This window comes from Phlebotomus papatasi, chromosome 2 (assembly GCF_024763615.1).
Source record: "Phlebotomus papatasi isolate M1 chromosome 2, Ppap_2.1, whole genome shotgun sequence".
NCBI lineage: Eukaryota > Metazoa > Arthropoda > Insecta > Diptera > Psychodidae > Phlebotomus > Phlebotomus papatasi.
The window spans coordinates 9,975,210-9,990,194 of record NC_077223.1 but is presented as its reverse complement, the minus strand read 5'-3'; the positions used below and the strand labels follow the sequence as shown (position 1 = coordinate 9,990,194).

The window sequence follows — 14,985 nt, the reverse complement described above, 5'->3', positions numbered from 1 at the left end:
AAGGCTGGCGAAAGGGTCACTCAGTGATTATAGAGTGATTAAATAATGGGACAAGAACAGTAAATGTCGTTGTTCTGTTTTTTCCTCACTAACAATGTGAAGACCGTCACATTTTGATACTTGAGCACTTCGAAATTCGAACACGATGTAACTTCCGCCACCTTGCGAAAATATTAAGAAGTAAGAAAGTCTCTTTTTCGGATCTTCAAATAGATTTTCGAATTTTTCAAGATCTACTTCTGTACGGAAAGAATGGAAGTCTATTGGCACAAAATGTCGTTGATGTTCGAAAAATTTAAACGCAATTTCGAATTTTCAAACTAAAACTTTCACACAAAGTGGGGAAAATTAATGAAATATCACATTAAAAAGCTAGTGAAAAGGTTACTCAGTGATTAAAAAGGGATTTAATAGTGGACAGGAATAGTAAGCATTGCTTCGGATTGCTTTGGTTTTATTCTGACAACAAAATGAAGATGCGAAAACTTCGAAATTCGAATAGGACATACTTCAGCCACCTTGCGGAATTTTTAAGAAGTATTAATTCTCACGTTCACTATTAACCTTCCGATTTTAAAGCTTTCTCTAGTTGAGAGGTTTTTTTTAGTACTGATTCGAAGGTATATCAGAGAAAACTTACCTCAAAATAAATTGGATGATCGAAAATTTTCAGACCGACGAAAAATGACTAAGAAGAAGAATGGCAGGCTTGTTTTGTTTTGATTTGCATTTATTTCAGAAGCTATTGACTTTTTTACAATAACCAGCGCTAAAGTGGCGAATACGAGAGCTTGTACTTTAGGTTTCCTGTAGATGTTCGAACAGGTTTAGCTTAACTTGGAGTGGCTTTGTCTCTTCGAAAGCTTAATGCTGACGGATCCAATATGTCTCTTTTGGTTTTTTAAATTGCATTTCGAATTTTGAAATTTAGTTTAATTTTTGTACCCAGCGACCACCAAATGCTAACAGGTTTCAATTCATCTGAAAACATATCTACTTTCAGCGGAATCCTGCTAAGTTTAAAATGATACTCGCGAGGCAGTGCCCTTTCTATATATTTGGTTAGCACTTTTTCTTCGAAAATTGCTGACCGGTTAGTATATTTTTGCTGAACGACTCATAACAAACATTCGAAAATTCAACTGTACTCGCTGTGTAATGCCTATACCTTGTAAAGGAGTTAGAGGCAAAACGTTAAGAGATATCAACTTGGGGTCTTAATTATCCTCCCACCAAAAATCAATATTCTCAAGAAACACTTTCTTTAAGCAACCCTTTTAATTCAATACAACTCATTAAAACACTGCATGAAAACGGTTTACGGTCAATATCCTTCAGGTTTATAGGAAAATGGGAAAAATATCATAAACTTTTTTTAATAGACATTGTTACTTACCTCGTAAACAATCCTTGACTCAAGTGCAATCCACCTATTGCAGTTGGTTAATTTCCCACGGAAAATTTCTTTCTGAAAATAACACCAATTGGGATTTAAACAGCTACCAATTACAGCGGGAAATTAAAAGAAAATTGCAGATTTGATATGACTCATGTCCACTTTAATTTCCACTTAAGCATTTTCACGATTCACAGGAGATTGAGCAGTCTGATACGCATATAAAAAGGCGGACATTCGGGTACAAAGACATCCTCACGAGAATTATTCGTGCGTGAGCTTCAGGCGCACGGCAACACGTCTGCATCGCCACATTAGTTGACTCTCCACGAGACTGAAGCACATGGCCACGAGCACGAGACCCAGCAATAAATAGGCGCAGCACGCCACCAACTGCAGGTCGGGTCCGTGCAGAGTGTGACGTGGCACGAGGTCCCCAAATCCAATGGTGGACAAAGTCACGAAGCAGAAGTACGCTCCGTCCACTAAACTCCAATTCTCCCACAGGGAGAAGATGACTGTACCTAGGGCAATATAGCTCGCCAGGATCACGAGGATTAGCAGGAGGGGCACTTGTGGTGACGGTGGCACCTCATCGGCCTCATCCATGGGAGTTTGGGGTGTTCCAAGGGCACTAACATCCCCAGCCAAGCGACTTCCAGCCACCCTCGAGCCACTAATGAGGGGCATTCTAGACGGAGTGTCATGGGCACATCTGCGAAAGATAGAGAAGCAATCTTTCAACTTCTTATGCTCAAAACATATTTTTTACACTAATTATCCTCTTAACTTTCGAAGACTTTTCTAATGCCTCTTTGCGAAAACATTAAGAGAAATCTTTTGAATTTTCAACTAAAGAAATCCTCCCCTTATTCCCAATAGTATTTACCAACAGAATGCCGCGTAAATCATTTTTTGAGAAAATCTCTTGGGAAATTTCCTTGCAGCGCACGTCGAAAAACAAACTTTACACATTTAAGAAATTAGGGCAAAATATCCCTCACGAATGATTTGCTGATAACAAATTACACACTGTTAAATGTGCCTAATCATAAAAATTTACCAATGTAATTTATGGCATGGGATAACTCTGACCTTAGTATAGATGCTCTGGTTCTCATTGTCGTAAAATCAATAATTAGCGCTTCTGTTGATGATGGTTCTGGTTCTGAGATTAAGACCGTCAGGGATAAGACTAGATTATCCTGTTTCAGATGAGATTCTAAATGTGAGACTTCGCGATTTATAAATCGTTCAGAAAGTCAGTCAAAATAGCTTAAGGGTAATACAATTGATTATCTCACTGACTCATAACCGATTGGAAAGAGATTTATATCATTAATTGTCATAAATTTTAAGACCTTTTCAACGAAGCAAGGATGACCCCATTCGGTTGAGAAATACACTCTCCAGGTTCATTTTAAACTTCGACCTTGAAAAATGGCTATTAAAAATGATTTAACCATATTATCGTATATGGACGAAATATCCGCCTTGGCAACCTTCCGAATTTTCCAGCAATCCCAAAAAAACATGATTCTTCTCAGCATACAATTACGTTATGAAGTTGAGCTGCTTCTTAAGTGTCCGCCTTTCCAAATTTTACCTTCATTACAAGTTCTATTTATATCTCGATTGACTAAGTTAAAAGATATAAGACCTCAGTAAGATAGTGATAAGTGTTTAACCCTTTAAGGACGAGTGAGTCAAAAATTGGGGGTCAGAAAATCATGTTTTCTGGCTTTTTAGAGCAATACACAACTTTATGACCGTAGGAAAAAAATAATTTTTGGGTCACTGGTGACCCAATCGTCCTTAAAGGGTTAAAAGATTTAGGAAAGTCAGTAAGCAGAGGCTTATGCACATTTTCGGGAAAGAAGAAAAACGCGCGAAATGGTGTTATACACCAAGAAAATTTGCATATGTGCAAGAGATTTCTCTCGAATAAACTACAGAAACGCCGGGATGTATGCAAATAATTCTTCAACGCCAATTTTTCACCCTATTTTCAGCACCAACTATTCACGAGAAGTTCATTTAAAATTTACCGTGTACATATTTTTGCATACATTTAGAGGTACCTCAAAAATGATTTGACAAATGACCTCCCAATGGTAGGCATAGAGGGATGTGGGGCAGCTTTGAAATTGGGTTGTTTTCTCTTATTTTTAATTGGAACCGAACTGAACTGAAGCTAAATTACATCATGATAAGGTTCAGTTCCATTTAAAAATATGAGAAAAAGCCTAATTTCAAAGGTGCCTCAATTTAAAGGAGCCCCACTTCCCCTAAACCCGAAAACCCCTGTATATAGGTGCCATATCATGTGGGAGCAAATGGCAACTATCTAGAAAGAAATGAGCAGGTACTGTCATTCCATCAAATCAGATTGTTGATTGGAAGAGAAAGGTCTGGGTGATTTATCGAAAAGACTTATTAGGGGAAACTGGGGCACCACCAAACATGGGATAGCACAAAACACTAATTTTTATTTCTAAACTGCTTGGACTATCCCGATCTTATTCAGTGGACAAGCAGCTCAATAGCGCCTATAAATTTCTATAAGTCTTGTACTCTGAAGTCGAATATCTGATTAAAAAATCGCAGTGTTTGGTGCTACCCCGTGTTTGGTGGTGCCCCAGTTTCCACTACAACAATTGGCCGGTTAATCGCGAATCACTGTCGAATAAACGCCTATTTGTATCGTATTAACATTGTAAAGGATCCACTGTGTCAGATTTATAATGTTCATGAGGACATGAATCACGTTCTCTTTAAATGTCCATACTTTATATTCAGGATGACCTGTGAGGGAACTCTGTGACAGTATGACAATGTCATATGACAAATTTAAATTTTTTTATGCGGTAAATTCGTAAGAACTAATTAAAAATCCGACTTGTATCAGTCACTGAGAATTTAACTGAGCTGCTTAGAATGGCCATTAGATGTTCACTGTGCTTTAACATTGTCCTACTCCAGAATTAGCATAAAAATTTGTCACATGACATTGTCATACTGTTGCAGAATTTCCTTACTGATGAACTCCTGCAGCCGTATATTCCCTTTTAGGGTTGATGTATAGAGCACAAGTTATCAGGACTTTTGAAGGGGTATTCTAGTTATTGTATAATTCCGTAGTTAGGGAGGCTTTAGAAGCAGTTTTAGAAAGTAAGAGCCGGATCCCAAAACACGAAATTCAACTACGATCAAAATATATGCTATTAGTAAGAATATCACCTAATGAGAAATTTTGTGGTACGAAGAATTCCATCACATCTTGTAGAGACTTTTAGTATAGAGAAGACATAGACATAAAATCTTTCTTTGAGCAATTTGCACGCGGGAAATTAAGACTTAAACACACACTAAATTACCAGTCTGTGGTCCATTAATTTTCCCGACGCGCGAGAGTATTTTCGAGTGGGTGTATTAATCAAAAATCCCACACCAACCATGAAGAACCCAACCCAGAACCCAGAGGGAGAGCTTTTGAACATTGGAGGACTCCATCGAGAGTCACTCTCGTTCATAACACTTCCTGGCACCTGTCACTTCCCAGAAATTAATGCTTCCCCACATTCAGCAATTGCAAACGTATCAACCCCTTTTTCCACCGACTGTCAGGGGAGACATCCACTGGCGAATGGGGGTGCTACTGCAAAAAAATAAAACAGTGAAAGTCTTCCGCTCGTTTGAATTTTTGTACACAACATGAGAAGACATGAGAAGTCGACACGCGCGCGAAATGTGAATTTTCTCTAGGGAAAACAATGTACCGAAGCAAGGTGAATTTCGGAGAATGATTGTGGTTTTTTCATTCTATTCCACAAACAAGAAAATTCCACACAAAAAAAAGTCGAGTGTGAAGTGGAAGAGAAAAACAGGAAGAAGAACACGATGGAAGGGAGGCAACCACACTAAAACAAATGACAGATGATTACGGTTGAGAAAAAACCTTACGTGATACTGGGGAGAAAAGGAATTTTCACGTCTTCCCTCCTATCTTCTCACTTTCCAGTCATCCATTGATTCGTCTTCGATGCCTTCAGGATATAAAACCTCAGCCCCGTATTCTTCAAAGTACCATGAATTTATTTGAGTTCTTGAACCATCTTCTCTTTATATGAGTAGCAGAATTTTAAAAATGATTACTATCCAGAATAATAAGAATTTTGTTATGGACAATAGCTATTACCTCATACAATACACCATTTTCCCTTTACCCAAGACACTTCCACATCTCCTAAATAAGTAGAGGGGAGAAATTGGTTATAATAGCTGTAGGGGAGACATACTAGATATATATACTAACTGTAAGGGAAGGTTTCGGATTTATTATACAATTTTGGGATAAAATGGCTCCGTTCAGTAATAACCTTTCAAAAAACCAAAGCCACTCCAAAGCCAAGCTTCAAACCTATTCGAAAATCTACCGAAAACCTAAAGTGCACATTTACGTATTCGCCGCTTTAGCGCTTATTTTTTTGCTATTTCGAATTTCGGTAATTTTGACACTTTAAACGTCAAAAATGTCAATAGTGAATGAATGAGCCTGCTCACAAGTAGATTTTGATTCTCCAATAGTGTCTTGGATGAAAGGTAAATGGAACTCTATTTGCACAAAAAGTCGTTGAAGTTCGAAAAATTCAAATTCAATTTCGAATTTTCATAATAAATTTTCGAACAAGTTGGGGAAAATTTATCAAATATCACATTAAAAAGCTCGCAAAGGAGTTACTCAGTGATTATGGAGTGATTAAATACTGGGGCGAGAACAGTAAACGTCGTTGTCCAGTTTTTTTCCTCACAACAATGTGAAGACCGTCACATTTTGACACTTGAGCACTTCGAAATTCGAACAGGATGTAACTTTCGCCACCTTGCAGAATTATCAAGAAGTAAGAAAATCTCTTTTTTGGATCTTCAAATAGATTTTCGAATTTTTCAAGATCTAGGGTGGAAGGAACACCTATTGGCACTTTAAGAACTTTTGTGACTTTGCTCATTAATATTTTCTGTTGTTTTGAAAATTTTTGTTTTTAAAAAATTGAGGCTATTAGCTTATTTATTGAGCTATCAATCTGTACAATATTTTTTCTCAAAATGCTTTAAAAATTAGGAAAAAAAATATTTTTCAAGATCATTACCAAATTCCGTACCTATTGGCAATTTCGGTACCATTGGGCATATAAAATTCTGGACCACTTTGGCACTTTTTCTATATGGTTTTCATGTTCTTAGGACCACAAAATCACTTTAATACTATTAAAAAATCAAGTTTTGAAATTCATAATAAATTTATTGTTTATTTAGTATCTTATTAAATCTGCTTCTGAGGATAAGCCAATCTTTTCAAACACTTTTTTGGCTTCATCGTTTCCCAGAGAGTATTCTTCAATTCAGCTATATTTTGCAAAAGAAAACAAACAATGAAGTTAATCGAAATTTTCGCAGAAATATGTAGGTTCTAGGCAAAAATATCATTACACTTCACTAAAGAGACACTCACGAATCAATTTAATTAATTTTCCCCGTTCACAAATACTTTTTTTTTATTTTTCCACGTCTTTTTTAACAAAATTGAGAGAAGCACTGTTTTGATTTCTATAATTTTTCTTATTCTTCATAATGTGTCAAACTCATAGAAAAGTGGGCAAATTGAACGTGCTTAAAGGTCCCGAAGGCGATAAATTTTGGGTCTACCTTTAAGCACAATAATTAAATATATTTTAATACAATAAATTGATATAAGTCTTGTGTGACACTAAAATTTAGTTATTTTTCACTCTTATGTAATAATTATACGTTCTTTTTATTGATAAAAACACGAAAAAAGGTATTTTCGTAGGAGCTTCTTCTTATAATTTTTCATAAGAATTGGTAAATTTCTTCACGTCGGAAAATGAAATGGGTTAAACATTTCTCAATTTTCATAAAATCACGGAAAAGTTACAGGGAAAGATAGATCAAAGAAAAGCATGTCATATTACACACATTGCATTAGGTACAAATAGTTTATTTAAAATAAATTTCAATATTTTCACGAGGCTGCCAATAGGGGTTCCCTGCCGAACAAGTGTTCCTTTCACCCTACTTCTGTATGGAAAGAATGAGTCTTAACTCTTTCGCGTCTTTAGGGTAATGTCATGACTCGGGGAAAAAAGTTTTTTTTGGGTATTTGCATTAATTGAAATCTATCTGTTCGTGTACGACATCATAATAGAAGGATATAAGATTCTTGGCTCAATTTCTCAAGACTCCAGTTAGATTTCAATTAATGTAAATAGCCAAAAAGAAACTTTTTTCCCCGGGTCATATATGACCCTAAAGACGCGAAAGAGTTAAGTGAATTACAAGCTATCTGCAACTGTCCCACTCTCCCCTAACCAGTTAACATTTAATATCCCCACGCTTGTTAATTTGATCTCATAGATCTTAAGGGATTTTACTTAAGATTTGATAAAATTATCAATAACCTTACTGAAGATGAACCACTAAAGGGAAATATTCCGAAACCGAAAATCAGCGTTGGGTGCATTTCGAAATATTTCCGTTTAAGCTATCTTGATTGGTGATCGTAGACCTTGTAGAATCTTTAAGATCCTGGTTGTCCACCCTATAGTCTAAATCTCTCTAGAATATAAATCTCTCTATATTTTAAATTCCCAAAATTTCCATCTTTCACCCTCCGAAGACCATTTTTCTCAACAAATCTTTGCGTATTAGGCGATTTTTGAGAAATGTTGTCACGCTGTTTTTCCGTCTGTCCGTCTGTCCATGTGCCCCCCTGTCCGTCTGTTCGTCCGACTGTCGGCAGCTCTAGAGGCCAAACGGTTAAAGATAGCGACTTGGGACCTTCGGGTGACCCCCCATAAGTCGACCTAAGAATTATTATCGTTAACATACTCCTTATTTCACCCCCTCCTCTCCCCCCCCAAACTCCATGTTTTTTGGGATTGCTCAAAAACGTGTCGTACGTTTTTTTTTGGATATGTTTTAGAGCAGAGGTGTGCAAGAAACCGTTGAAACCGAATTAACGTCAAATGAAACATGTACGTCAATGTTCAAAACGCTACTATAACAAACTTATTTTGACGTTAATTCGGTTTCAACGGTTTCTTGCACACCTCTGTTTTAGAGATTACCCAGGCGGACAATTGACCCTGTCTGAATTATTCCTAATAATGGGTTTTCAAAGTCAAAAGTTAATAAGGCTCTAGGGAGCACATTTATCATGCGATTAGGGTCTTGGAATTTCCGAAAAAAATGAACCGGTTTATAACCGATAATGAACTGGTTTATAATCGATAACTCATTTTTATTCGAAATTCAATTATATTGCTTCTAAGGTGTATTTTAAGCATGATTTTGAGTGATTTATAAATCGGTTCCAAACGGTTCTAAACCTATAATGAACAGGTTATGAACTGATAATTAATTTTTGCCCGAAAATCAATTCTATTACTCTTAACTTTATTTTGGGGATCTTTTGAATTATTTATGAATCGGTTTAAATCGGTTGACAACCGGTAAACAGTAGATGATGTGAAAATACTTTTAAGTTTATATAGGGTAGAGTCAGCCCTTTTGGCCATGTAAGCACTTTTGGCCACCTAAAGTAAAATCACATTGTAAGGCAATTATGAGTTTATTAGAACAGAAAAATGGGTCTTATTTCGTGACCTCTAATCTAAAGAATCAGAAAACCATATTTGATTTTGTATCGACTTGATTAATTCTAAGTTATTGAAAGAAATTCTCGACAAGGTAAACAATTACTAAAAAAAAACATGGGATTCTTAAGAAACTTGTTAATGTTAAGAGAAATTGTTTTGCATTATTACATATTTTTGATGAAAATATTTGATGCTATTCAATGAAATTCCATTTCTTAATTAACTAAATTTTATTGTGATATCATCTTTAATAAGATTTTCTAACAAATTAAATGAAAATCGGATGTGGCTAAAAGAGCTCACTTTTTTCGGCTGTGTAAGTACTTTTGGCCAATCATTTTCCCAAACATTTTACACGAGGCGCACCTCGCGGATTTCAGTAAAAACAATCGTGACTTTTGGCTGATTTTTTACACCAAATAGAAAATGTGCAAAAAGTCGTTTAAAATACTCTAATAATCACATAAAATTGGTATTAAATAAGAATATGACTTGTGCTGTGTATTTGTGAAAGTTTTCGAGAGCTATTTCTTCTGTTATTTTATTAAAATTCTATAATAAACAATTGGCCAAAAGTGCTTACACACAATGGCCAAAAGTGCTTACAAAGTGACCAAAAGTACTGAAACATGCATAGTTGCATAAAATGCATTTTTCACTAAAATATCCAAAAATATTTGGGAATTCTTTTGGATTATTAGGAAGAAACGGCTTTAAGGTATCTTTGTACAAAATTTAATTATATTTAAATAAAGATTATAAAAATTAAAAGCACACGAAACCTTAAAGTGGCCAAAAGTACATACTCCACCCTAGAATCCAAGACACGAATTCGAACACTTCGCGAAGCCTGGGCCGCTCTGCCACCCCTTTTTTCCAAATTCAATTTTATTTTTAAAATTATTTATGTAAATTTCATTAAATTCGCAGAAGAATAACCTTCCTATGTAAAGTGTTTTTAGAGAATTTGTACAAGAAGGATGTAAAAAAAATTTGATATCCCACGTGAAAAATGTCCAGTAGAGGTGATTTATTTTTCTGGTGAAGAAAACACCTTGTGACAGGAAAATCTTCGTAATCTCTCTGTCACCACACAAATACCTCACACACGTGAATGATGCTCAACAAAAACATTTTTATTGCTGACAATATCATAAAGAAGTTTAAGCATTCTTTTCATGGTGTTTTTCCTCGACAAATTTACCGAGTTTTTCGGAAGTCGTCCTGAAGAACTCTAAGCCAAGAAAAGTGTCATGGGAAGTTGAATGGAACGTGCTGAATTAGCATGCGAATTGTGTTGAATCCAATCGCTATAATTGCCTTGTTAACTTCTTCAGAAGGTGTCTCTTCATGAGTATTTTTTGGGGGTATGACGCAAATTCCGGATGTCACTTCCTGAACATGTGTCTGATGTTACAGCGATAGCAAAACTTCCACATATCTTCCACCCAACCAACCCCCACCGAAAAGTACCAAGCAATTTGCCTGTGTTTCGTGTTCAACACAAAATGTTGACATGATGTTTGTGTTGTTCCACAATCGAACCCTGAACCAAGATATCGGTCTAAGTACTTCCGATAAGGCGGATGTCTCTTGGTGCCCGGGGATGATTTAGAAGACGCACCCCTAGAGACAGGGTTAGAGCACTTTGGGCAATTGTGCGAGATGGTGCGTGATTTTCCTCTCGATTATCGACTCACAGGCATCTGCAGTTTTCCGAAGAATGGATTTTCCAGGGCAGATTGAAGAGGTTGGGACACAAAATTGACTCTAAACCCTTTCGATGTTATTCCATCGTCAACACAATTGACTCCCTGAGCCATGAAGATCTCCTTAAGGAAAATTCCAACCCCGTCAATTTCCCCACCCATCCAATATCCGAAAATCACAGATATGAATGGGAAGGGACATGAGAAGGATGTGGGTGAAAAAAGTAAGAAGAATCAATGGATGTTTTCACCCTGGAGTCAACTCAAAAGTATTTTCCCTCATAGGGTCAAATGTTCACTTAAGACCCATTTAAACGAGGGTATTTTGATTTGAACTTATCCTTTTGCAATAAAAAAATACTCTCTGAAGTCTGAACCTTACTCAAGTTGCCTGCATTCCGGCTAAAGAAATCAAAATCAAGAAATACAGTGTGACCTCGATATAGTCAACGTCACCCCCGATAGAGTCAATCTCCAATAGAGTCAACAGCTATTTTTTTATTGTACGGACTCCAATATTGTCGACTTGTACCCAAATTGACTCCGATAGTCAACTTTTCTTGTATTATTGAATAAATAATATTATATCATTTTAATATGATCTTTTCGAAATTAAAACCAGTCTTACTGTGTATGAACATAAGAATTTGAACATAAGTAAAAATATTTATGTAAGAACATGGTAATTTTGTGACAAAAATTCGTAGGTTACCGTGTAATTATTTTCCAATAAAATAATTTTCTTTACGTGATTTTAAGCTTTTTGACCGATTGAAAGTTCTCTTGTCTTTTCTCTCTTGTCTTAAGAATTTTTGTTTAGGTCTATGATCACAATGTAAAGAATTTTGAGCCATCCTTAATTTGTAAGTGTATAAATATTGTGGCAAAAACAAAAAATATAAACTCTAATTACAAAAAAAACATACAGGATTCTAGATTTTTTGAGTATAACATAGTAAAGAAACTTTTCGAAATTTATTCGAGCTTTTTAAAGGCCCTACTTCTTTAAAAAATGTACATGATAAACGATCATAAAAATTACGATTTTTAAATAAAACGTGTAAATTTATTTTAACTTACTTTTTAATTTAAAATAATAGTATCTCAAAAGAAAATTTGGATCAAAAACAGAAATAAGCAACAGAAAATTAAAATTTTTAAGCAAATTCATTAAAAAGAAATCGCCTGTGGGTATGCAAATCTTTTTAATGCATAATGCCATTTTGCACGTTTTTTTTTCGTTCCGAAAATGTGCACTAATACCCAGAACACAACAACTTTTGTTTAGTAAACATGTTTTTGACATTTCAATGAGAGTGACTGAGATCTAGATCTAGACACCTCATTCCTACAGAAAATTTTGAAAACATGTTTACAAACAAAAGTTATTGTGCTTTAGGCATAATCCCGGGACTGAGTGTATAAACACACGACGTTTTTGAGCCAGAGGGTATAGAATTTATGAATTAATTTAATAAAATATTCTACTTTCGTGTTAAATTTATAAATGATCCAGTAAAAACATAAGATAATATCCCTTTATATCAAAATTTCACATTTCAATTGATTTTTTCGGACTCCGATATAGTCAACGAATCCAATAGTGTCAAAAGGCCTGGAAATAATTAGTTGACTCTATCGAGGTCCCACTGTATTTTAAAACATAATTAATATTTGGAAATTTCTCTTATTGATTCATTTCTAAGATAAAATCTGCCTACAATTTATTATAATCCCCCAAGTGTGTCTAAGCTAAAATAGGAATTAAGCAGATTATTGCATTTCGAAACTTTGTAAAGTAGTGAAAAGGAAGAGGGCATCAATAGAAATTTAAATTGAAATATTCATTAGATATTTTTTTTTTATTTTTCATGATGAGAATTTGAAAAGAAAGAGATGATTGGGTATTTATCTGTAAACAAAAGGAAAGATAGACAACAATTAATCATAGTAAGGTCCGAATTAAAATAGGGGAGACCGAGGCAGTTTATCCAGAAAATAAGTTTTTTTTAATAAAAATTCTGGCCAAATTAAACAAACTATATTACCGTTTTACAAGTTTAATTGCATTTTTTTCACAATACATTTTCACGTTCTCTCTTTACTTTTCTCTGTTCACTCTCCCCTTTTTCGGTAAGTACGCTCATGGCGCTCAGTGGAAGCTATTATTTAATTTTAAATTGCCGTAAACAAAAATTGGAGTTGGCTCAATATTTTTTCAAAGCAAAACTATAACGTCCATTGTCTAATTTTGACTAATTTTGCCCCGGTCTCTTCTACATCAGTTTAAATGAGACTTAATTCATATCGCACATTGAATATTACAACGGCGGATCTTAGTTTTTGTCAATTTTGAGATATTGCTGTTTTCTGATAGGAAATTTATTAAATATTCATTATATTAAATAATCTCTACAACTTTGTTAGAAATATTTTTGATAATTTTGAGTATTTGTCAAGCTTGTAGAACAAAAATAGTATAAAAGTGGCGTATAATTATTTCTATGAGTGTTTTTAGTGTTACAATGGCGTTACTGAGGAATCATACGCCACTATTCCACTGACCATGAATCCTACGCCACTGTATCACTAAGCGGCATTCATTTTTTGACATTTCGAGGAATAAGCAATGACAACATAACCTAGTTCGCTCGTGCAGTGCAGTGGATTGTTTTGTAGAGAGAAATTGCAAGATGGAAAAGGTTTACAATGGACCACTGCCTCTAAAAGACACAAAGAAACGTGATCTTATTTCTTTGTGTGAGGGAAATCTTATTCCAAAAAAGCACCACACATTTTATCAAAATCTTGACTAAATTGTAAATATTCGAATTTTGACTTTTTTATATAAAAAATGTCAATTGTATATAGAGTACAAAGAGATCTGAAGAAATGAATTGGATTCATGGACAAATAAAATGAAATATAAATAAAATACACAAGTTTTCATTATTTATTTTTAATTTCAATGGGTCTATGATTTTTAAAATTAATTTATGGTCGAACAACAAAAGAAATATTGTTGAAATCCAATAAAAAATAATTCTATTAAAATTTAAATTACTAAACAAGAGGCGTATCTTAAAATCCTTGTTTGGATTTTTGTATTACAGTGACGTATAATTTTGGCAATTTTGCCGCATAAGTGTAAAAGTGACGGTTCATTTTTAATTTTTTAAATAACTATATTTTTGGGTAATAAAAGTCCAACATTTCGAGTTCCACATATGTGCTCTATCCAGTGGAATCATATACAAACAATCTTTAAAATTTGTAAATGAAAATAAGAAAATATTATGAAATTTAGTTTTTGAGGCCGTCTCCTGAAAAATGCTGAAATCTGACATCCGCCATTGTAATATTCAATGTGCGATATGTACGATTGCAAGATTTTTGGTGCTATTCCAATAATAAATGAATATTTTTTTAGAACTTTACTGTTCTCAAGTGCTTTTACATAATCGACTGTTCTTTGTTTTGGTTCGTGTCACGACTGTTTTGTAATTTTATAATACAGCGAGTACTTAGCAAAACAGTCGAGACAGGAACCAGCAGAAAGAAAAGCCGATACTGCAGAAGCATTTGCAAACATTAAAGTGCTAAAAAACATAATTTTTCATTGGAATAGCATCATTATGTATAAATATTCTAAAATAGAATATATATACCTTAGCAAAGTTTTGTGAATAAATAAAAGGAATGTTGTTCTTGCCTGACTAACACAAATTGTCTAAAAATATTTGTAAAATTAAACCATTGGAAAATTAGTTGTCCGTTATGGTCTCTAAACATTGGGAGCAATTTTCGTCAAAAATGATATTTTTGAAGGAAATCGTCAACACTGGTTACGTGGAAACGTCAAAATTCTGTCAAAAATTCAATTTTTGACAAAAACTGTTCCCAATGTTTATACACCTTTAACATAAACGATTTCACACAAATCTTACTTTAAAAAAAATATATATTTTCAAATTTTCCTCTTGAGAAGACCCTTGAACGATTTACACTAATTCAATCTAATTGGTCAGAGAGTAGGCAATCCACCCTACAGAGAAAATTACTCTGGGACTATATATGGAATATGAGGAATTTTCCCAAAGTAACACATATTGTCTATTCTGTTTAAAGTGTCCCCGGAGGAGGGATTCCATTTCCCCATCATCTACAACAGAGGTGAGATTCTCTTTTTTTTTTGGAGAAC

General features: G+C 34.5%; 1 protein-coding gene across 1 annotated transcript in view; it reads right to left on the bottom strand.

The window, feature by feature from the left end:
* Positions 1–1,534: 1,534 nt before the first annotated feature.
* LOC129803714 (TWiK family of potassium channels protein 7) overlaps positions 1,535–14,985 on the bottom strand; it is a 120,893-nt gene continuing 107,442 nt past the window's right edge. Inside the window, exon 8 of the mRNA XM_055850469.1 lies at positions 1,535–2,111. Coding sequence (XP_055706444.1) covers positions 1,661–2,111 — 451 coding nt within the window. The 3' untranslated portion in view covers positions 1,535–1,660. The remainder of the gene's footprint in view (positions 2,112–14,985) is intronic.